The sequence below is a fragment of the Marmota monax genome, unplaced genomic scaffold (genome assembly GCF_021218885.2).
Source record: "Marmota monax isolate L192 unplaced genomic scaffold, Marmota_monax_Labrador192_F-V1.1 WCK01_AAM20220418_F8-fsc00099, whole genome shotgun sequence".
Lineage (NCBI taxonomy): Eukaryota > Metazoa > Chordata > Mammalia > Rodentia > Sciuridae > Marmota > Marmota monax.
The window spans coordinates 1,093,291-1,117,101 of record NW_026692126.1 but is presented as its reverse complement, the minus strand read 5'-3'; the positions used below and the strand labels follow the sequence as shown (position 1 = coordinate 1,117,101).

At 43.9% G+C, this 23,811-nt stretch overlaps 1 protein-coding gene across 6 annotated transcripts; it reads left to right on the top strand.

The window, feature by feature from the left end:
- The first annotated feature begins 265 nt into the window (after positions 1-265).
- On the top strand, positions 266-11,466 carry Lax1 (lymphocyte transmembrane adaptor 1). Of its 6 annotated transcripts, none has more exons than XM_046463518.2 (5): positions 273-627; positions 4,533-4,642; positions 5,026-5,136; positions 5,662-5,741; positions 8,897-11,466. In XM_046463518.2, exons 3-5 carry the CDS (start codon positions 5,055-5,057, stop codon positions 9,689-9,691), a joined length of 957 nt encoding a protein of 318 aa, XP_046319474.1. In that variant the 5' UTR covers positions 273-627; positions 4,533-4,642; positions 5,026-5,054; the 3' UTR covers positions 9,692-11,466. The 6 variants fall into 6 exon arrangements, with proteins under 6 accessions (XP_058441720.1, XP_046319474.1, XP_058441711.1 ...); XM_058585728.1 differs by having other exon boundaries at positions 4,499-4,642; XM_046463503.2 differs by having other exon boundaries at positions 273-1,128.
- The last annotated feature ends 12,345 nt before the right edge of the window (positions 11,467-23,811 follow it).

The following is a 23,811-nucleotide window of genomic DNA, read 5'->3' as shown; positions in this document are numbered from 1 at the left end:
GTTTGGGGGGTAGCACCCAGAGCAGAGATTGTCAAAGCATGAAACACAGACCAGAGCTGTCAACATCACCTGGAAAGCTATTTTTAAAGCCTGTTCCTCTGTACCTTTCACCCCCACACACGGAAGCAGGTGCCAGAGACACACACTTCTCTCTAAAAGCACCTCCCAGTACTCTCTCTCCACGAAAAAGCACCATGACCCCGGAGGCTTATAAAACTCTAAGTGTCTCAGAACCCAGGGTGGACAATCTCATCCCCAACTCTCCTCCCCATTTCTAATCACATGCAAGCCTGCCCAGGGAACGGCGGGCTGAGGACGGTTTCCTTCTGTCTTATGAAGATCAGCAGCATTTCCTGTGCCCTGTGCCTCATTAGCACGTCGGTGATGTTGCTTCCTGTGGCTGACTCTGTGTTTCCATCTGGCAAAGTGGTTTGCTGTTTTTGCTCTGAGGTTCTGGCGGGTGGAGGATGACGCGTTTCTCACGGAGCCTTTCCTGGGCCTCTTGGCAGTTCCTCCCTCGGAGCCCCTCATGTTTGTACCAGAAGGCAGGGGCCGGACGTTCTCCCTGAGTGGCCTCACACTGGGAACACCAGCGCCAGGATGAGAGCTCACCTCCACCTGCCCCAGGTAGAACCAAACCTGTTGTTTTTGTAGGTTGAATCTACTCAGCCTGGCATTTCAGGGAGTCTTTTGGGGGGGAAAGAAAGTTCGAGAATAGAAGATTGGAAACTTAAGAAAGAAAATCCAGAGACTTTTTTTTTTAATGGCAAAGAATTTTGATGAATAAAGACTTAGGAAGAGGAAAACTTGAGAGTAAATTTGAGTATTGGGGAACGTTTGGAGGACACAGAGATTAGGATTTCTGTCATTCTTATATTTTCTAAAAATACACCGAGTAGTTAAATTCAAAACACGAACCAGTTCGCCTCTTCTCCTGGGAGTCAGCAACTTAGGACTAGGAGCAGACATGCTGGCTAGCTTGTTATGACTGAGGAAAGGCACAGGCTTCAAAGCCAGAGAGCACCTCAGAGGCTCTCCCAGGATGGATGTCACCAACTCAACCCTACGGGATAGCAAGAGTACCTTGCAGCCCAGCACTCCACGGGTGATTCTCGGCAGCCAGGAAAGGTGAGTGATCTGGGGTGGTGAACTCCATCTTCCCCTGCTTTAGTCAGAAGCCTTGTCCACTCCAAGGATCCTTTAACCCAGCAGTGCTGTTGCTCCTCACGACCAGGCTCAGGTCCACTAAGAACACCAAGCTTAAGCTCAGCAACATTTGCTCGGAGTTGGGGGAAGGAAAAAAAGGAGATGTTGGGGGTGAAGAAAAATTGTTGGTTGGATTTCCTGGCCTGGTTGGATCTTTCTTCTCTCTGAGACCCTGATCTCTGTCCCCAATCTATAGAAACAAAAGGCCCATTGTCCTAAGGATGTGTTTTTAGATCCTACAACCTAACCACACATAGAAAATGTAATAATGGATGTAATAGAGATATGTTTTTAGAGTATAAAAACTCACAGAACTAACTGCAGTTGTAAATTCATTGCTAATGCTTTCAGTCCCATACAAACAAAAATAAAAGGTCCATCAGGAGTTGAAACTTTAGCAACTCTGACAGATATAAATTTCAGTGCTATGATAAAAATAAAAACCCAGGATCATAAATTTTAAAATTGCTTAGATTGGGGAAACAAATATTATTATCAGAACCAAAACCTGTCTCTTACAGGTGAACATGGGCCTTGATGAGGAATGAATTTATAAAAGTTGTCATAAGGCTGAAGCACTCCTCCAAAACGACTTCTTTTTTAATTTAGTTTTTATTTTTTAATCAACAAATATAAATTGTGTCTATTTATTGTGTACAACATGTTGATCTAAAATATGTATTCATTGTGGGATGGCTAAATCGAGCTAAGTAATGGAGGCCCTATTTCACATACTGTTTCTTTTTGTGTATCTGTGATAATACTTGAAACCCACTCGAAGTAATGTTCAAGGGTACAATACATTATTTTTAACAATGCCATGTTATATGATAGAGCTCTTGAACTTATTCCTTCAATCTAAATGAAATTTTGTATCCTTTGATCAACATCTCCACAGCCCCTGCTTCTATGAGTCCAACTTTTTTAGATTCCACATATAAGTGAGATCATGCAGTATTTGTCTTTCTGTGTCTGACTTATTCCACTTAACCTAATAACCTTCTGGTTCATCCACATAGTCACAAAGATTTTCTCCCTTTCTAAGACTGAGTAGTAGCCATGGTGTATATATATCACATTCCCTTTCTCCATTCATCTGCTGATGTGCACTTAGATTGATTCCAAATCTTGGCTATTGGGATAATGCTGCAGTGAACGGGGGATTGTGGACACCTCTCAATAAACGTGGGAGTGCAGCTGTACTGACTTCATTTACTTTGGGTCTATACCCAGTAATGGGATTGGTGAATCATGGGGTCGCTCTCTTTTTAATTTTCTGAAGAACTTTCATACTGTTTTCCATAATGGCAGTACTACCCTCAAAACGTTTTCTATTCATTTGTTTATCATTTCACTCACTCCTTCACTTAATAAATATTCATCAGGCTCCTGCTCGGTACTAGGCACTGTTGAAGGCACCAGGTGACCAGGACAGACAAGTCCATGACCTCCTGAAGCTTAGAGTGTCAGATGAAAACCAGATAAACAAGTGAATGTTTAATATAATCTCAACCCGTCGTAAATGCTTTGAAGCACAAAATAGAACAGAGTAAGGAGATTTCAAGTAAAAGTGTGGCCAGGAAAGACTGAGGAGTTCACATGTCAGAAGAGACTTGGGTGAAGTGAGGGACTAAGCCATGCAGAGAGCTGGGAGAGGGAGAGAGAGATCTGAGACAGTCCTCTGCCTTGCATAGGAAGGAACAGCAAGGAGCCCTGGAGGTCAAGATCAGAGGAAAGGTAGTAGGAAATGAGATCAGAGGGTAGGCAGAGGCAAGATTATATGGAGCCATAAAATCCTTACTGGGCAGGGACTGTAGCCTTTCTTCCAAGGGTGACAGGAAGCCACGGAGGGCTACAAGCAGAGAAGGAACCCGGTCTGCCTTATTGTTTGCAATGATCATGCCGGCTCCTGTGGGGAAGATGGATGTGGGCCAAGAGGAAAACCAGAGCAGCCATTAGGAAGGTTATTGCAAAGTTCCATGTGGAACTCATGCTGGCTGGGACCAGGGTGGAGGCAGGAGAGGAATAAGAGGTAACGGGGTTTGGGGTAGAGGCCCATGCCCAGGGTAAAGCAGACAGAATGTGCTGGTTAACTAGAAGGAGGGCATAAAGAAAAAGAGCAGTCAAGGATGGCACCAAGGAGCCAGACGCAGTGGCACACGCCTGTAATCCCAGTGGCTCAGGAAGCTGAGGTAGGAGGATCGTGAGTTCAAAGTCAGCCTCAGCAATGGTGAGGCCCTAAGCAACTCAATGAGACCTTGTCTTTAAATAAAATACAAAATGGAAATGTGGCTCAGTGGTTAAGTGTCCCTGTATTTAAAAAAAAAAAAAGTCACCAAGGTTTCTGACCATGACAGTAGATGAGAAATACCAAAGGAGGAGGAGCAAGTAGCTAGCACTGTGATGGGGGTCGGGGACAGGAGCGTGGGGCAGGGAAAGAAAAGAAAGGTGGATTATTAGCTTAGAATTTGGAGGACAGAAACCTTTCCTGGTAGTAATCTGGTTTTTAATGTTCGGGGGTGGCAGTTCTGTTACTGATTCCTGCTGTAACCTCCACTGGCTGCTTCCTGTTTCAGTAGGTACAGCCGCCTGGGGTTGCACTCATCTGAATGCATTTCAACACCCAAGCAAACAGAGGGTGACTCGGGCCCTGCCAGGGAATTGCAAGGTAGCACAGAACTTGCATTGGATCAATTCTACACAACAGTCGGGTGTTGCCTGGAGACCAGCTCCACAAGTTGGGGGTTACTCAAGTTCATACAAGTTGGACTCTGTCACAGAGCCACTCCCTAATTGTGAGTTGGGTAATCTTCTCCTCCAAGCAAGCCAGGAATCCCAGGAGTGGGAATGAGGAGAAACAGGGGCAGAGGGATTTGATTTTGCAAGTTTGGAGGACAGTGTGACAGAGCTGAAAGAGCAAGATCTTTGAACCCTAGCAGACCTAGACTCACGTTGCACCTCTGTGCCTTCCTACCTATGTAATCGCGGACAAGGTACCTTTCCTGAGTCTAAATCTCAGGATGCTTGGCCCCAAAGCAAGATAGGGTTGTTCTAAAGACTAAATAAGTTGCACATGCAAACCTCTAGCACTTGGTAGGCATTCTAAAGGGATGGTTCTCGTCTGCCATGTCCAAGTCCCCTCTCCTTGTAGTCGCTATTCAGAGATGACCCTCTCTTCTGCCCCTTGGTGTATTCCACCTCGGCTTTCCTTGCTTGGGCTCCTGTTCCAAATCTTTGAGCTCTAACTCCTGAAGGAAACATTTTCTCCACCCACCTCCCCACCATCCCACAGCCAGCCGGAGCATGGCACTTGGTTTTCCTCCTAGAGATAACGACAAGAGCAGCATCATCTTTTCTGGGTTAGTGGGACTCCTGGCTGTCCTCCTGCTCATCACAGTGGCCTGCATCCTGTGGAACTGGAACAAACGGAAGAAGCGTGAGTCCTTGTATATCCTGAGTTGAGACATAGTAGGGCTAATCCTCCAGCCTGGCATGGCACTGAGGAGTCCTCTGCCCTTACCTGGCACACTGGTCCTCAATTGCAGTGCACTGGGATCAGAAGAACGTGGCTCAAGTGCCCCTGCAGCCAGTTTCACCCTTGTCCTGCCTCTGTCCATGAGTCCCCTATTCCTTTAGTTCAAACGGCACTGGAGGACAGTGTGGCAGAATTTCAAATGGAAATTCTGGCTCAAGTCTAAAAACATAATTTATTTTATGCTACCAGGTAGGGGTGGGGAACATTTCCAGGGAGCATCTTGTCCCCAAGAGTCCTCACAGTTGACCCGTGCCATGATCCCCATCTCTCTCACTGCTTTGCAGGGCGGGTTCCTTACCTCCCAGTGACTGCCATGCCCTCATTGACTCTGCCTCGACCCAGACCACGAGCCAAAAATATTTATGATCTCTTGCCTCAGCGGCAAGAAGAGCTGGGTAAGTTTTTCCTTCTGATCTGTGCAGTCCTGATATCTGAACTTCAGCTCCCAGAATGCACTTCTCTCCACCTGGAAGCAACTTGCTCCAAGCTTCCAGAGAGCGCTTCAGAGAGCACTGAGAAGAAGGAGCTAGGTAGACTGTAAGCTGCACCTCCAGGGGAGGCCGGGAGAGCTCTAAAAAGGAAGCAAGGATCATCCTGGCTTGGGGTTTGGGCTTTTCTTGACATTAAGGCAGCAGATGAGAGCCGCATGTGTCCAGGTGTGGGGAGGACCTGCCTAGGGAGTCCCTGGAGCCAGCATCTCAGGTAGCGATGGGGGAGTGCTCTGCAGGAGCTTCCAAGGAGGCCTCCAAGTCTCAGAGCACAGAAGCCTGGCAGGTTGGATCCCGTCATCACAGAACACCAGGCTCCGTCTGGAAATACCAAGTCCCACACAAACCCAGCTCAGCCACCACGCAGGGATAGTTTGGGCTGAAGCACACAGAAGACTGACTATCTTCAGGTTTCATTCTCTGTCATTTCAGGGAGACATCAGCCAAGGAATATCCGCATGTTCAGTGCCGAGAGCCTCCTGTCCAGAAATTCCGACAGCCCGGAGCATATGGTAAGAGTCAAGTGAAGGATTGGGGTGTAGCTCAGTGACAAGGCACCTGCTGAGCATGTGGGAAGCCCTGATTTTATCCCCAGCACTGGGAAAAAAAAAAGAGTCAAGTGAAAAGACAAGCCCCCGGAGAGAATGACAGGTCTCTGGCCGAAGAACTGAAGGGAATGAGTCGTAGGTCTCGGATCTGGTTTCACGACAAACAGCATGTCCTCTGGCCCTCACCTTGCAGGCCTATTAATAAATTGAGATGACCAGCTGCAGACCTCCCTACTGCCCAAGGAGAAAAATTAAGAAAGACAGGAGCAAGTGCTTGGGGTTTTAAGAAAGGCAAAAGTATTCAAGTACATAATGTGGAACTGAAATTGACTATTTTAACAAAAATGTGATAATGTGCTTATCCAAATGAGAGTCAGAGGTGGGTGTCATTTTGAGTACTGATGACACTGTTGATACTCAAGACACTTAAAACCCAGCTCTGGGAGTTACTTCTAGGGTTTGTGTCAAATTGTCTCCATGATCCTCAAAGCAAAAATCTCCATAAATCATTCATTCAGCCCTGAAGCCCTTGTTGAAAGTGTTTGATCAAATGAAGGAGTCTTGGTCCATTGGGGGTAAATTTTTTTTAATTTAATTTTTTTCTTTTAGTTGTAGATGGAAAGAATGCCTTTATTTTATTTATTTTTTCATTTGGTGCTGAGGATCGAACCCAGTGCCTCACGCATGTGAGGCAAGAGTTCTGCCACTGAGCTACAGCCCCAGCCCCATTTAGGGTAACTTCTAATGGATAGAAGTTTATTTGTTTTGCCCTTCTGGAGACTGCAAAGTCCAAAATCAAGGGACTGCATCTGGTGAGGGCCTTCTTGCTTGTTATAACATGATGAGGGAAAGAAAAGAGAGAGAAGGGGGAAGTATTCATCCTTTTATCAGGAACCCGCTTCTGTGATAACTAACTAGTGATAACTAACTGCCACGACAACAGCATTAATCACCTCTTAAAGGTCCCACCTCTCAATACTGTTGCAACAGGGATTAAGACTTCCACATATGGGCAGGGAGCCGTGGCCCCCCACCTGTAATCCCAGTGGCTTGGGAAGCTGAGGCAGGAAGATCACATGTTCAAAACCAGCCCCAGGAAAAATGAAGCACTAAGCAACTCAGTGAAACCCTGTCTCTAAATAAAATACAAAATAGGGCTGGGGATGTGACTCTGTGGTCGAGTGCCCCTGACTTCAATCTCCAGTACCAAAAAAAAAAAAAAACAATTGCTTTAACACATGGACTTGGGTAGACCATTCAGATCACCATGGGGATAGCCTCTGGGGTTTTGAGCGGAGTGTTAGGATTTACAGAGGTAGTACTGTATGTTTTATAATCTGGCTTTGAAGGTGGCTCCCGAGGATGATTTCAACAACAGTTTGGTGACAGTGGGGCTACTTTGAATGTCAGGGTCCTGATTTTTGTACACATGTTATTTGCTTGTTAAAAAACCAGTCCCTCTGGTTTCGTGGTCCTCCTTGGGCAAGTGCAACGAGACTGCTGATGGACAATCTGTTGTCACAAGCCTGTCATCATCCAGTTTCCCAGAAGTTTAGGTTCCTTTACTATGCAGCCACCCCACGTCACCACTTTTGCTTCCTCTTCCTCCTCCCACTCACTGGCCTCTACTCCTGCCTGTAACTTCCTGGGTAGCGAGTCTGAGTGGCTGAGAAAGGGCAGAGCAGAGGAAACTCCCTGCCAAAGCCATTCGAAGACCTGGGTAGTCCCTGAGGACATTTTGCAGTTAGAGCTTAGGTCCCAGACTTTTTTATTTTTTCTTTTTGTATTAGGGATTGAACCCAAGGGGGCTTTACTACTGAGCTCCATCCTCTGTCACTTAATTTTTAATTTTTTTTTTTTTATTTTGAGGCAGGATCTTACAAAATGGTCCTCCTTGGGCAAGTGCAGCGAGACTGCTGATGGACAATCTGTTGTCACTCGGCCCGTCATCATCCAGTTTCCCAAAAATTTAGGTTCCTTTACTATGCAGCCACCCCACGTCACCACTTTTGCTTCCTCTTCCTCTAAATTGCTTAAATTTTGCTATCCCCATGGTGATCTGAATGGTCTCCCCAAGTCCCTGTGCTGAAGTTTTATTTGTTTTTTGTTTTTGGTACTGGAGATTGAACTCAGGGGCTCCCCAAGTCCCTGTGCTGAAGTTTTTTTTTTTTTTTTTTGGTACTGGAGATTGAACTCAGGGGCACTCGACCACAGAGTCACATCCCAGGCCCTATTTTGTATTTTATTTAGAGACAGGTTCTCACTGAGTTGCTTAATGCTTCACTAATTGCTAAATTCCTCTAATTCTTCCACTAAATTGCTGAACCTGCCTCAGCCTCCTGAGTCTCTGGGATTACAGGCGTGTGCCACCAGGCTGTGTGACTCAAACTGTCTTAGGCCCACAAATATGTTTGGTTTGTACTCTGTAGTGTTTGAAGAACACGCTGAATGAGTTACCGACGTGAATATTGAAGGCATTACAGATCGAAAAATCCAGATATCCAACTTTTCTTGAAAATTCAGAAATTCTGGAAACATCAGACCAGGATCCCTAAATGGCAATGAGCAGCTGGAGCTGTGCACCAGTGTCCCTTTAGAAATAATAGCAAGCATTTCTTGGTGTCGTCGGTGTGCTATTCTAAGCACCTTATATGTACTGATCCTTTTATCTCTCACAAAAACCTTTATGAAGTTGATACAATGATGATCCTCATTTGACAAATTAGAGAATAAAGGCAGAGAGATAAGGTGAAGAGATTGGACTCACTCAGGACCAATCTGAGCCTTTGCCTTTAGTCCCTGTGCCATATTGCTTCTCAGTGTGATCTGGGGACGCAGGCTCTCTCTAGTTTATGACACTTCCTCCCCACGCCCCACTGAACCCCCACGCTGTGGCCAAAAGCCAGTTGCAGCCTGTCATCCCATTTACATGATTGCGCCTCTTAAACTCAGTCCACGTCATTCATACCTGTCTGACAGCTAGAGCCTTGTGGTCTGAGACCCCACATAGAGGACTGAATGAAGGAACCAGGTGGCACTAGTAAGTGGTGCACAGGGAAGAAGAGAGACATTGTCCACATTTCTGCTTCCATCCTGTCACTTTCTCTTCTTCTTCACAGCCCTCCCAAGCAGAGAGCACCCTCCAGATGCACACAGCCCATATCCACACCATGGGATATGCAGTTGGTGTCTACGACAATGCAACGGTGCCCCAGGTGTGCAGGAACGTCACTCCCTCGACACACTATGTCAATGTCAGAGCTTCCAGGGATGTCTCGAGCACTTCTTCAGAGGATTCAAATGATTATGTCAATGTCCCCACAGCAGAAGAGATGGCTGAGACTCTAACTCCTAACAACAGCCTGCCTGAAAGTCTCCTTGTTCTTTCAAGCGCCCAGCAGTCGGACTTAACTGAGAAAAGACACAAGGGCTGTGGGGATGCCAGTGACTGTACCAGCTTTTGGGCTCCAGGAACTAAGGACAGCGATCCACTCAGCGATGGGGAGGATTCTTCTCAGACCTCAAATGACTATGTCAACATGACAGGTTTGGATCTCGAGGACATCCAAGAGGAGTTGCCCTGGGTGGCTTTTCAATGCTGCAGAGATTATGAGAATGTCCCACCAGCAGATCCCAAGGGAAGCCAGCAGCAAACTGAAGAAGAAGTGACAACTTCAAACACAGACCATGAAGAGGGAAAGACAGATGGCCCGGGGACAGACATCCATCCTCTCACAAGGAATTCCCTATCTTCAGGGCACTGTGTATCCCCACTGAGTGAGGACTGTCAGATGAAACATGAAGAAGAAATGTCACACGAAGACACTCATGACTATGAGAATGTGCTACCTGCCAAGTTAGGAGGCAGAGACAGGGAGCAGGGGCCTGGTGCTCAGCTCCCTCCTGATGAATGAATACCCCGTTGCCCAGCTGGAAAGCCACGCAAAGTGGTCTATCCTGTTGGCTCCTCAGCCGCTGAAGAGTCTCTAGTGAAGACCCTTGACCACCCTCGAACGTCAGTGGATTCCCTTGGTTAGATTAGCCAGAGGCTGAAAGGAGCAAGAAGCTCAAAGGCTGCCCGAAGGCAAAGGTTTGGGAAATCCAGGAAGGAATGCTTCTCCAGCAAAGTGCTGTTGTCTCTCAGGCCAGCCTAAGAATGTCTGCTGGAGCTGCCCTTCCCGACTGTTGGGAAATAGAAGAAGAGAGTACTTAGCACCCAGAGGAAGAGGGCTAATCACCTGCACCAATACCAGCAGGTGGCAAGGGTGTAGATTATTTTGTGATCCAGGCAGAGACCTAAGGAAAGGAGAAGTTGTTTTAAAAAGTATAGACAACAAAATGCTGGTGAGGATGCAAAACAACGGGAATTCTCATTGTCACCAATGGGATGGCAAAGCATAGCAGCTATTTTGAAAAACTGTATGGAGGTTTCTTATAAGGATCTAAATATGGGAGGCAGCCATTTCACTACCAGAAACTGACCCAAGTCAACTGGAATCTTACACTCACACAACAACCTACACAAGACTGTTTAATAGCAGTTTCATTAATAATTGCCCAAAAAACTAGAAATAATCCAGATGTGCTTCCACAGAAGAATGGATAAACCAATTGTGGATATTCAATCCATGAGTGGCTATGAGCCTGTCCATACTCAGCAGGATAAAGGAATGAACCATTGGTTCAAATAACAACATGCTCTTAAATGCATTTTGCTAAGTGAAAGAGGCTTAGACTTAAAGAGTTACATATTTGTAAGACATTCAGAAAAAGGCAAAGAAATAGGAATGGAAAATATGTCAGTGTGAAGAAAGGAGGCGCTCACTATGAGGACCTGCACAAGGGAATCTTTGAGTGACAGACTGTTCTACATGGTACTTTGGTGGCGGGTTTATAACTGTATACATTTATCAAAACACAAAGAAGCACATACCATGAAGAGGGACTTTTATTTATGTGAATATAAAAAAGATAATCAGGCTATCCTGAAAACTCAGAATATGACAAACGAATCTAGTTGTATAACAAATGTATAACATAGCCTCATTGAAGGGAGTGAGGGATTAAAAAAAAAACTAAACTTAAACTTGGAAAGCAATGTTTTGGCTTAAAATTTATAAGATTAAAATAAGAAAGAACTGTATACAAACAGTGCAGTATTGTTGGCAAATTGTCTTGCACAGATACCGGGTTGGCAATTCTGAAACTACTTTGTATACTAGGGTTGTACAGATAAATAAATCTACTGTTGATAAAGAAAGAGAGGTTTCTCACTGGCCCAGAAAGAAATGACAATGAGGTAGGGAAAGCTAGGAGGGACCCTGTGAGGTTGTATTAGAGTTGGCAATACAGCTTGAACGCTTGTTTATTTTAATAGGTATACAAAGAAATAAATATGTATACATAAGCGTATACAAACATATGCTTCCTAGTATTGTCCATTAAGAGGACCAAGAAGTAATGACACCCCAGCAGCAATGACCACACTCAGCACCCAGATCCTAGTTTCAAAATGCTATTCTCCAACAAAAGGAACCCAAGTTCCTTGGAGAAATGGCTAGTTCTAGGGCTGAGATGGAGAAAATGCAGAATGAGCTTACGTATCTTACAGAAAAGGAGCGGAAGAGAGAGAGAGAGGGAAGAGATGACCACATGTCAAAAAAAAAAACGCACCTGGCAGGCATATTGGTAGCACATGCCTAAAATCCCAGAGACTCTGGAGGATTGCAAGTTCCAGGCCAGCCTGGGCAACTTAACAAGACCCTATCTCAAATAAAAAGGGTTGGGTGTATAGCTCAGTGATGGGGTACCCCTTGGTACAATCCTCATTACCAAGGGGGGAAAAAAAACAAAAGATCCAACTAAAAGAGCTCCCAAAGACAAAGCGAGAACAATTTGAGCAAGAAAAATTAAAAAATTATAATACTGACTGAGTTCAATCCCTGGTACCCTCCCCACCAAAAAACACTGACTAATAATCCAAAGAACAAAATACATATCCATGAATGCATGACAAGGTGGAATAAATAAATTGGAGGAAAGGGATACGTTTTCTTTACAGGTGAGTTCTAAATAATATATGTAGAATGAAGGAAATAGAAAATCTCCATTAAGATACCACAAAATAATTGCTACAGGCAAATCTACTGATGAATACAAAATTAGTGAAAAATACTTTAAGGAGAAAAAAGAAAGTTGCACATTCTCAAGAAATATTCCTCGGGGGATAGTAGAGGATAGGAAAGGCAGCAGAATACAATAGACACTAGTATGGCAATATGTAAATCAATGGATGTGTAACTGATATGATTCTGCAATCTGTATACGGGGTAAAAATGGGAGTTCATAACCCACTTGAATCAAAGTGTGAAATATGATATATCAAGAACTATGTAATGTTTTGAACAACCAACAATAAAAATTAAAAAAAAAAAAAGAAATATTCCTCAATGCCAGGGGTGGTGGCATACATTTGCTATTCCTGTGGGTCAGGAGGCTGAGGCAGGAAGATCATGAGTTCAAAGCCAGCCTCAGCAACTTAGTGAGGCCCTAAGCAACTCAGCAAGAACCTTCTCTAAATAAAGTACAAAAAAAGGTGGGGGGGCTGAAGTTGTAGCTCAGTGGTAGAGCGCTTGCCTAGCATGAGTGAGGCACTGGGTTCGATCCTCAGTACCACATAAAAATAAATAAAGACATTGTGTCCATATACAACTGAAAAAAGGCTAGGGATGTGGCTTGAATGGTTGAGTGCCCCTGGGTTCAATCTCTGGTACCAAAAACAAAACAAAACAAAAAAATATATATTCCTCAAATTACTGTTTGTTTGTTTGTTTTTAATGTGGTGCTGAGAATCAAACCCAGGGCCTCACTAATGCTAGGCAAGCACTTTACCACTGAGCTACAACCCCAATCCTTACTGTAGTTAGTTTTCTTTGCTGGCTCTTCTTCACTCGACTTCCTGTGTTGGAGCCCATAGGTAGGACTGAGGACACCATCTCCATCTCTCTTCTTTTTTTCCCCTGTGGTGCTGGGGAGTGAACCCAAGAACTTGTGCCTGAGAGGCAATCACTCTACCAACTGAGCTATATCCCCAGCCCCCAGCATCTCCATATTTAAAGAGAACGCATGGTGTGCTAAAAACTTGTCTGGGTCCTAGATACATAACCATGAATAAGACAGAAAACAACTCTGTCCTCAAGAGAACGCAATCGAGTGGGCAGGCAGATAAGAACAAATAGGGTAATAATTAACACACTGGGACAAGAGCTGTAGTGCTCCGAGGGAAATGAAATGAACAGGATCATGAGGTAGGGACAATGGGGAAGACCTGTTAGAATGGACAGAAAGGGCCTCTGAGTGGCCCATGCCATGAGTGAGGCCTGAAAAGGAGCTGGCCAGGTGAACTACTAGGGAAGAACATTCCAGAAGGAGCCACAAGTACAAAAGCTCAGAGGCAGCAAGGGTCTCAGTGTGTTCAAAGAACTGAAAGAAGGCCACTGTGGCTGCCGTGTGATGAATGATGGGAGAATGTACAGACAATATACTGACTGTAATTTTTAAAGCAAAAATCAGATCTTGCTTAAAACCCTTAAATGGCTTCCTGCTGCAACTAGAATAAAACCCTGCCCAGTCTTCTGTGGCTCACAGAACATGCTTGACCTGGTGCTGTCTCCATCCTCCTTTCCCAGCAAAACACACACAACACACATAAACACACACACACATACACACACACACACACCAGTATTTTTGACACAGTAGGTCTGAGGTTGGCTCTGAGTTTGCACTTCTAACAAGATTCCAAGCATTGCTAAACACTACTTGCTGGACTAATAAGAAGTTGCAGTCTTTTCTGGGGTTACTTTCTTCTCTTGTTTTTGGGAATCTCCATGATAACAGTATGTCCATGATTAGCCCTGGTTACTGCTTATACTTTGGTGGCCTGAGCTTTACCCTAAAATTCCTAGTCCTTAATAGCCTTTCAGATAACACTCTAACCAAGTCACTTATGCCTTCTGGCCTCTTCCCCAGCCATGGGCAACCAGACACCTGCTGGCATTACTTACAATATATGGAATATATGGAAACATATATTCACTGCTCAATAGAGCTGGAAACCTGTCACAGAATTAGTGGGGGTTTTTTAGTACTGGGGATTGAACCAGGGGGGCTTATAACTACTAATCCACATCTCCAGCCCTTTTTATTTTTTATTTTGAGGCAAGATCTTACTAAATTGCTTAAGGCCTCGATAAGTTGCTGAGGCTGGCTTTGAACTTGTGATCCTCCTGCTTCAGCCTCCTGAACTGCTGGAATTAACAGGCATGCACCACTGCACCCAGTTAGTATCAATTTTTTACCTCAAACCCCAGAAGTCCTGAAGGAATAAAACTACTTTACTGACTACTAAAGGCCTTAGTTTGGGCCTCTGTAGACATTGACACTTGTGAAATGAGAGAGAACACACTCAATCTTCATTCAGCCCAGTCAGGCTGTCCCATGTAAAGCAGTCTGGTCTCCATGTGGTAGAGCACAGACACTTCATACACATGCACTCTAGAGTTGCCACCTTCTGCCTCCATCTCAACTCCACCCTCAGGACGCACTATGCACTGTAAAAGGGCCTCCTTCTTAGGCCTTTGAAGGGAGTCTCATTCAGTGATCCCAAAGCCATTTATCCCATTGGGAACCAGCTTGTCTTCCTGAAATCAAACTTTGGCTGAGTATTCCCAATCCATCAGACAGAGCTTGCTTCCCCACTCCCCGCCCTCCAGTACTGGGAATTTAACCCAGGGGTGCTCTACTACTGAGCTACTTCCCCAGCACTTTTCTAAAATTTGGAGACGAGGTCTCTCTAAGTTGCCCAGGCTGGTCTCAAACTGGAGATCTTTCTGTCTCAGCCTCCTAAATAGCTAAGAGTACAGGCCTGTGACACCATGCACTGCTCAGACATATTATTATAGTCTTAAATCTTAGTGGGGTTAGAGTTCCTGCTCCCTCTGTTTTGGGGGATGAGTCAGTTTCTGAATAAACCTGTGGCTATAGAAAGATAGAAGGGATTCCACTAAAATCTACCAACTGCTGCACGTAAAGGTGCACAGCTGCAATCCCAGAGGCTCTGGAGGCTGAGGCAGGAGAATCAAAAGTTCAAAGCCAACCCCAGCAATTTAGTGAGGCCCGAAGCAATTTAGGGAGACCCTGTCTCAAAATAAAAAATAAAAAGGGCTGGGATTGGGGCTCAGTGGCTAAGTGCCCCTGGGTTCAATCCCAGGTACCTAAAATAAACTTTAATAAATTAATTAATTTAATTTAACCAACTGAGCCCCACAAGCAAATAGGTGTGTTAGGGACTGCTAACTGCTAAACTCTTCAGCAGTAGGTCAAGATCCTATCCAAACAAAAACGTCCTTCTGGGCCTCTGAAATACCTGGAAGGTGTTTATACTTAGTGAAACCTTGTCTCAAAAAAATAAAAGACTGGGATGTAGCTCAGTGGTAGAATACACCTGGTTCAGTCCCCAGCATGAGGATGGGGCGTGTTAACATGCCACAGTATAAATGACAGCCATTGTTGACAGTTTCTGCCTTAGAAATGTTATGCCAGATTCGTGGGACCCCAATAGACCTCCAGGAGCCGAATCTGATGCAATCACACAAGAGTCTTTAGTGCAAGCTCAAGCCTGGACTCACAACCGTTTCTGACGCAGCGGTCCCAGGGAGTGAGTCCTGGTCCTTTGTTCAGTGAGATTTTATAGGTTTTGGGGGGATACTCTATGGGTCACAACATCACACAGCAAATCATTCCATACCGCGGGAAAGTCAAACAACAACTCTTAACATTGATTAGCACATTCACTGTCGGGAACAAGTTGGGTAGGGGTGATTGGTCAGTACAAGAGGGGGATTCGTTTGAACTGATTGGTTTAGGCCACGAGGGGTGTACGTGCTAAACTACATGGCTTCCCAACATGTTAGCAACCACCATAAACTACTGGGGGGGTCATCTGGCATCCCAGGTATTTTCCCTGTCTCATGCTGATTGGAGGTTGCTAGGGGGTTGCTATGGGTCCTCACCTAGCCTAACTGAGTCAGGGACACCTGGCGCCTCAGACCTCTCCTGTTATTTACAGACAAACAACTCAGCAGGTGCTTAGGAGTGCTCTGTGGGTTTTTCCAAGGATAAGGGTCACACCCCCTTCCTTAGGACTGGCCTTGAGGTAGAAGCTGCTGTTATTTATTTTTAAAAATGGAGTCACATGAGTTTCTCAGAAACTCATCCTTCTCCCTAAGTCAGTTTCCCTTTCAGGCTTTCCTTACTCATTCCAGGGCCAACAGCCCTACTCTTCACACCCAAATTTTCCCCAACTGCTGACTATCTGATATTAAGTGATACTTAGGGGAGGTCATTGTTTTGGTCTGGGCTCTGGTACTAGGCCCCAATAGACTAGATGGATCCAGAAGAGAGTCACTTGTCTAGATGCCATGTCATCAAACTGAACTGAGAAACAGGCCAGTTTTCGAAATAACAACGAACCCAACAGCCCAGTCAACCTGAGAGGGCATGATAAGAAAGTCCCCTGTGCTTTAACCCTGTAAGAAAAGTTAACTCAAAAATTGTTACTAGAGTCCTCGGCCAGAGGCCTGACTATGGGGATACCAACAAATCAGGTCCAGCCTCTCACTCCAAAAAGCAAATGGAAATGGTAATGGTAAAGAGCAAGAAAGGAGCTTTAAACTGTGTAGCCAACCAGGACGACAAGGGTACCCACATCTGTAGCCTTGTCTTTGAGGAACTGACAAGAACTTTGAGGTTTTATAAAAAAAAAGGAATGAGGACAAAGGTTGGGGGTTGCATAGCTAGAGGATTTGTACTGTGGCAAAACAGGTGATCTTGGTCAGGCATGGTCTGGTCCATCGTTATCTCAGCGTTTCTCAACAGGGGACTTGTCTGTGATAAGAAAATATCTATTTTCCTGGGGGATAATTTGATGCATCACAAGATTTTATTGATCAAAGCTGTTGTTCCTGGAATCCAAGGTGACTCAGAGCAAAGGAAGCAGATGCAAAATGGAGACAGACAGACACGCAAGTTTTTTATCCTGCTTTTAGTGACCCATTAGACATTGCAGGCCTAAGGGAAGAGTCTAAGTTCCTGTTATAATGCTCCCTCTACCCCTGTCTTTGGTCCATTCCTCAATCTTTTCCCCCCCAAATACTGGGAATTGAACTCAGGGCCCTTGATAGGCACTGAGCTATATCCTCAGTCCATTTTTTAAAATTAATTAATTAATTTAGAGATTGCTCACACTGTCCTCCAACTTATGGTCCTCCACCTCCTCCTCCAGAGTCTCTGGAATCACAGATGTGTGCCACAGTGCCTGGCTCATTCCGTAGTCCTAAACGAATTAGGGTATCTGCCAATTTGGTTTTGCAGGTTTCTTGGCTCAGTGGTAATGTTGCTGAAAGCTCAGTCCTTGTCCCCAGTGCCAATCCATTAAAAACAAAGGAGAAACACAAGGGACTCCTGTCCCAAAAGCTGTGATTCTGACCAATCGCAGGAACAGGGGGCTTTTATAGAAGTGATTCAGAGAAAATGAGATTAGGGAGGAGAGATCAGGAATAAGTTTAGGGAAAAGAAGATTGGGAAAAAGAAAAAACAAACATGTAAGTTTCAAAGCCACAAGGGATATAGTCAAAACGTCAAGTGAACCCCTGTTACAATTCCCCACTGTCAATTTCTACATTCCATTTCTATGGAAAGTGGGTGACGACATCTCCAAGCTACTTTCTGCAAAGGGGGCAAAGTTGGGAGAAGTAACCCAAAGTCCTTGTTCTCCATCAGGTGAGGCATGGACAGTGAAGGGCATTCAGCATCAGAACAGTCCAGAGGTCCACAGTGGCAGATGGCAGGTGACCGAACAAGGCATACATAGGGCAGGGATCATACTAAGACAATGATAAAGATAACAAAGCATTACTTTTTTTGTAAACAATGAGCACAAAACAATTAGTATTTCGGCCAGTCTACAAAAACCATGAGGTCTGTAATTCATAATCTTATCAGTGAAAAACAGATCAAATTCATGTAAAAGGTTAGTAAGATTTGTAGGTCTATGAAATCCTGAGTAGAGAATTTTATCAATTTTTTGGGTTTGATCTCGGGGTCAGGCTGAGGGTGTCCAAATTGTGGAGGAGGCACTTGAGAGGGGAGTCAGCCAGCAGGGAGGAGTCACCCCCCATGGGGCTATGAGGAAGGGTATGATATGTTGACTGGAGAGGCATCCCACTCGAGCCAAATATCAGAAGGAGACCTCAGGCCAAGGATTTGGTTGTCACACCAGGCTTTTCAGAATGAGATGGGGAAGCAGGAGACCCAAGCTGGAGGAGGGGAGGGGCTTGCCAGTTCTCAAGCCTATTGGAAGGGGAGGACTCCAAGAGGACCACTGCGACTGTGAAGGTCGGGGTGGGGTGTATTCCTCCCCACGAGACACCACAGGGGCTGCTGGACAATCAACGGTCTGCTCCCTATTATGGTGCCTCGGCGGGTTTAGGAGTCCAGAGAAGGGGCTCACCAATTCTTAGGCCAATGGTGGATGCAAAGGAGACGATTGAGAAGACGGGCACAGGTTGGTCTCTGCTCAGGTGGTGATCTCTGGCAGGATGGTGGTCCTGCTTAAAGGCAGGGGAGCCCCATCCGAGTCACAGCACCAATGAAAGGTGAGTGAGATGGAAATTCAACCAAGAGATTGTATTGGGGGGCCGCCCGAAGGGGAAGAAAAGGAGAGAAAGAGAGCAGCAGGGTGTCCCGCAGGGATGGGTCAAGAGAACTTGACTTTGGAGCCCTTCGGCTTGGCACCCTTCAGAGAGGAGGGGGAGGAATAAGGGATTACGTGATGTTCTGGGGAAAATAAAACCAAAAGGCAAGGTCTCCCACACACCCAACATTTACAAGAAAATCAATCTTTTGATCACAACTTTAAATAAGCTGAAATCTAGCCTATTTTGGAGTCATTCTAACATGGAATAAGGTGGGAGGCAGAGCCTTATCTCAGGTAAGGTGAGGCTCTTCATAGCACAACATTATACCTGAAACTTGAATCAAAGACAGGTGAAGAGAGATTTTAACTTTGTTTTTGTGAAAAAAAGTGACAGAATGTTTCCATGTTTTCACATATCACCTTTAAACAGATCAGGCTTTCCTTAATACTTTCCAAAAATACTTTTAAATTCCAATTCCAGTGTGAAAAGTAGCAAAATTGTGTATATAACTTATTGACAACAGGTTATTTAATCCAGCTAAAAAAACATCAAATACATGAATAAATGCCAACTGAATGTTATTTCCATGCAAAACTGAGACTTCTGCTATACCTAATTTTGTTTTGGAGAACACCAACTTGGCAAAGTGCTCTCCAAAGCTTTACATTTAACTAAGTTTAACTTTATTTTTTTAAAGCTAGCAATCTAGCTTTTTTTTTAATATCTTTGTTTTATTTATTTATTTATTTATTTGGTGCTGAGGATTGAACCCAGTGCCTCATGCATGTGAGGCAAGCACTCAACCACTGAGCTACAACCCCAGCCCCAAATAAGTTAAACTTTTAAAGTACAATTTAGAATCCAGAGTGTATGGTAACAATAATCACAGGTCTGAATGGGTTAACAAAAATCAAAGGATAGACTTAAATCTCTTATACATTTAGGAAACAGTGTTAATGAGCAGAAATTGGCTTAGTCAAAGCAAACAAATATAAGACAGGTCTTCAAATGACAGTGTGGCCCTTCTATGTCAGATACAATATATAAAAGAGAGCACTTATTTGATTATCTTTCCAGTAACCTTACATAAACTTCCATTTTATAAACTTTTACGTAACACTTAGCCAAGACTTAGATAATTCTCAGATGCCTATGTGTACCTAGTCACAAATATGCTGGGTATCAACTATATTGTTATAACTTAAATAACAGTTGTTTGTTTAATCAGTTACAAAGCAATCATTTAAAACAGGTTCAAACCCCAATTCCTTTAAGACTTAGTTTCCTCAAGTAATAAAACTGAAAAAATACACAAAAATTATCCATAGATAAGAGTAAATTAATGTTTCAAACTTTGCTTCATATCAGTACATTAAAGTTCAAAGAACTTTGTGCTAATTATAGCCAATTTAATCAAACACAAGCTTTTTGAGATCTACCTTCTACAAACCTTCTGTAACTTAATCATTCACAACTACTTTACATCCTTAGTTTTGCCCACTTTCATCTTGGACTTTAGCCCAAGAATATTACTTTACCAGACAGAATACTTTTTCATCCAGAAATATCTTTTTCCAGACTAAAATATATTTCCATATCTATAACTTTCTTTTACCTTTTCTAGCTTCAGACTATTTCTTAAATTCATATTCTGAAACAGACTTTATGAATGTTTTCTGTGAATTTAATTTACACAACAAATTCCATCCCAGGAGAGGGTTGGACAATTCAGCATGTACACAAACTGTGCCTTAACTTTTTTCTCCCAGGTTGCATTTAAGGGGTTGGAACACAGGATACTTTTGAGCCTGACTTGTCTCTATTGCCATTATCACAATGCCACGAACTTTAAATGAGTTCCCCACTGTCAATTGTACCCAGAGTCTCTTTGGGGTCTTTTTCTTATACTAGGCATATTGATATGCAACAGAGGAGGCCCTTTCCATCCTTTTCTTTAGGCTTCCTTGAAGATCCCTTTTCAGAGGCTGCCTACAAAACACAGGTTGGTTTTAGTTTCTGTCTTTTTCTTTTCCGGGTGCAGTTATTTATTCTGCCTGTTCCCCCGGGCATCTAGTTTAATGGGATACTATTATAGCAAGAATTGCTTTGCCCCAGTAATGAATATCCCCTGGCCAAATGGGGTGTCCTGTCAGATCTTAAAAGGGTAGACTATTCTTGTCCCCAGGTCATAAACTGACATTTTTTGTGGCCAACAGCCTCCACACTCCCCCTAGCCCAGGGGCAAAAGGGGCTGAAAGGCAGGGCAGAGGCCACATTTTTCTTGGCCATTTTTCTACAGCCCAGGCAGAGAGCTTTTCTGGGATTTTTCCCTCCAGTTTAGGACTGGTGTCCTTGACCCACAGAGAGATATCTGCAGCTGCCTGGGCCAGGCTGAGAGACAGTACTGGGAGTGCCAGCACTGGTTTTAAAAGATTTACGTTTTTAAACCCTTTGTTCTGGTGTCCTGCTATCCTCGCACACCAGAGGCAGTGTCTTTTGGCACCTTCAACTTAGTTCCTGACAGTTCAGACCTCTTAGCAGGCAACTGCATAAATCCTTATACATACAGAATCTCTTTAACACACTTTATCCCTGACAGGCCAACTTCAACTTCAAGATTTCGTAATAATCCAGAAAAACCATTCAAAGGCCAGATTGTGTTACAGTAAACCATCTTTCTCTCAGACAGGCTTATCCATATGGGTGGCCCATGCAGCCAAGATCTCTCTGCTCAAGAGGCTACCTGTAAGATCCATGCAGCATGATCTTAAAGATCAGTCATATATATATATATATATATATATATATATATATATATATATATATATATATATATATTATGTGTGTATGTATACACACACACACACACACACACACAAGAGGATCACTGAAACCAGGCCTGACAGATGGGAATCTTTAAAACAGACAGACCTGCATGTACAAATTCTTCCACTTACTTTACCTTTCACAGACCAATTATAATTGCAAGATTGTACAATAATCTAGAAAGCTACTTAAAAGTCAGATTGTTATAGTAAAACATTATTTTAGACTTTTAGGTGGCCCTTTCTTCAACTCGTTTTACCCCTGACAGGCCAATTCCAATTGCAAGATTGTACAAAAAGAAACACAGAGAGACAACCAGAGAGAAGCCCTAAAACCACGGCCAATAGATGGAAACCTTTAGATTGACCAGCCAAGATCTTTCCCAAGACACTCCCTACCTATGGAATCAATGCGTACCGGCCATGTCTTCTTACAAGGGGCAGCAACACATTCGAACAAAACAGACAACCAGAGGGAATTCCCATGCCATGGCTAATAGGTAGGAGCCTTTAAAACCAACAGGCCAGATAGGGAAATATCCCAAATTCCCAACTCTCGCTTAACCATGACTTCTACACCAACGGTGCCACAGATGTCCCCACAAAGGGACCAGATGTTCCCACAAAGGTGAACCAGAAGTGTAGAATCAAGAGTCCTGATATGCACAATGGGGGAGCTTATCAAATGACCAAAGTCGTGACTTTTCTGAGTTCAGTTTCCTTTTTCTCAAAGTGGACCAACTGATGGAGCAACTTGTGCAGTTCAGGAAGAGAAGGCTGGAGTTCCCCAAAGCAAAAAGAGCTTCACCAGCTGCTGGGATGGTCCCTAAATCCCTCCCTTTACTCATAGGAAGAGCTCCTCTGGTTCCGTCTGAGGCAAACTCACACCGTATCCCAATTTCTTCAGCAATAGGATTTCAACAAACTCTCAGCACTATGAATCCTCAGCATGAAAATGGGATTCCTTGGGAAGCCAGGCCTGCCAAAGAAAGTTGGAACAGGCACTGCTCTCGTATCCCATCTGGGTCACCAAATTTGTTGCTGAAAGCTTGGTCCTTGTCCCCAATGCCAGTCCATTAAGAAGGACACGGTTTTGAGAAAAAGGAAAAAGAAGGTTTATTGCTTTGCTAGCAAAGGAGAAACACAGGCACTCCTGTCCCAAAAGCTGTGATTCTGCCCATCTGTAGGAACAGGGGCTTTTATAGGAGTGATTCAGAGAAAATGAGATTAGAGAGGAGAAATCAGGAAGGAAAAGTTTAGGGAAAAGAAGATTGGGAATGTTGGGAAAAGTATAAACAGCAGCCATACCCCAGAGAAAAAACCCCAACATGGCGCCTAAGCACCTCTTCTTCCTACGTTCTTCTTTTCTGCAGTGGCGCGAAAAGTTCCCGCCCTTGTGAACTCTCCCACTGGCGCCAATTTCAAATCTCGCTGGCGGGGAACCTTAGCCCCAATGAGAACTAATTCCTGGGCTCCGGAGCTGATATCTGAAAGAACTTGCCAATAAACGCCATTTATCTAAGCCCTACCATCTCCCCCTTAGTTCTATATAAGCACACTGCTTTTTGCAATAAAATTGGAATTCTCCCGGCGAAGTGTCTTTGCGTGGGGAATTCTTTCAGGGAAAAAGAAAAAAAACATGTATGTTTCAAAACCAAAACATCAAGTAAATAGTCAAAACATCAAGTGAATCCCTGTTACAGTAAAACAGTCTTTAAATAATGGCTTAAGCACCTAAGTGAAAAGAGTCAGATACTTAAGTCTAAAAGTAGAAGTACCATTATAAATTGTAAACAAAATTTAAGAGGGAGCCAAAGTCAGAAGATATCTGACCAAATAAATTGTGTAGAGGTGCTCTCTCCTTTTGGAGGATTGAATCCAGGGGTACTCAGCCAGCCCTTTTTCTTCCTTTCTCTTTTTTTCTTTATTATTATTGTTATTGTTATTGTTATACTTTATTTAGAGACAGGATCTCACAAAGTTGCTTAGGGCCTAGCTAAATTGCTAAGGCTGGCTTTGAACTCAGAATTCTCCTGCCTCAGGCTCCCAAGCCACTGGGATTATAGGTGTGCACCACCATGTCTGGCTCTCTCTCCTTCTCCTTTTAAATAGCTCCATGAGTATGAACTTCTTTGAAAAAAAGAATGGGAGGAGGGGGTCATTTTCTTATTTTTATCTAAATAAAGTGTTCTTGCCTAAACTATGAGTTTCACCTTCATGCATGGGTGCCTAGGGGAAGAACTTCAGTCTCAGGCAATAACACAAAAGAACCCTTTTTCTACAACAATCTCAGCTTTACTTACTTTTGGTAGGAGTGACACAAGTTCACACCTTGAATTCCATTTAAAAGAACCACTATCTTTCCTTGTAATTATCCGTGTATGACTTTGACTTTTCTTGACTCTTATGTTAGTACATTTGTCTTTGTTTATACTTCCTTGCTTATGTTCA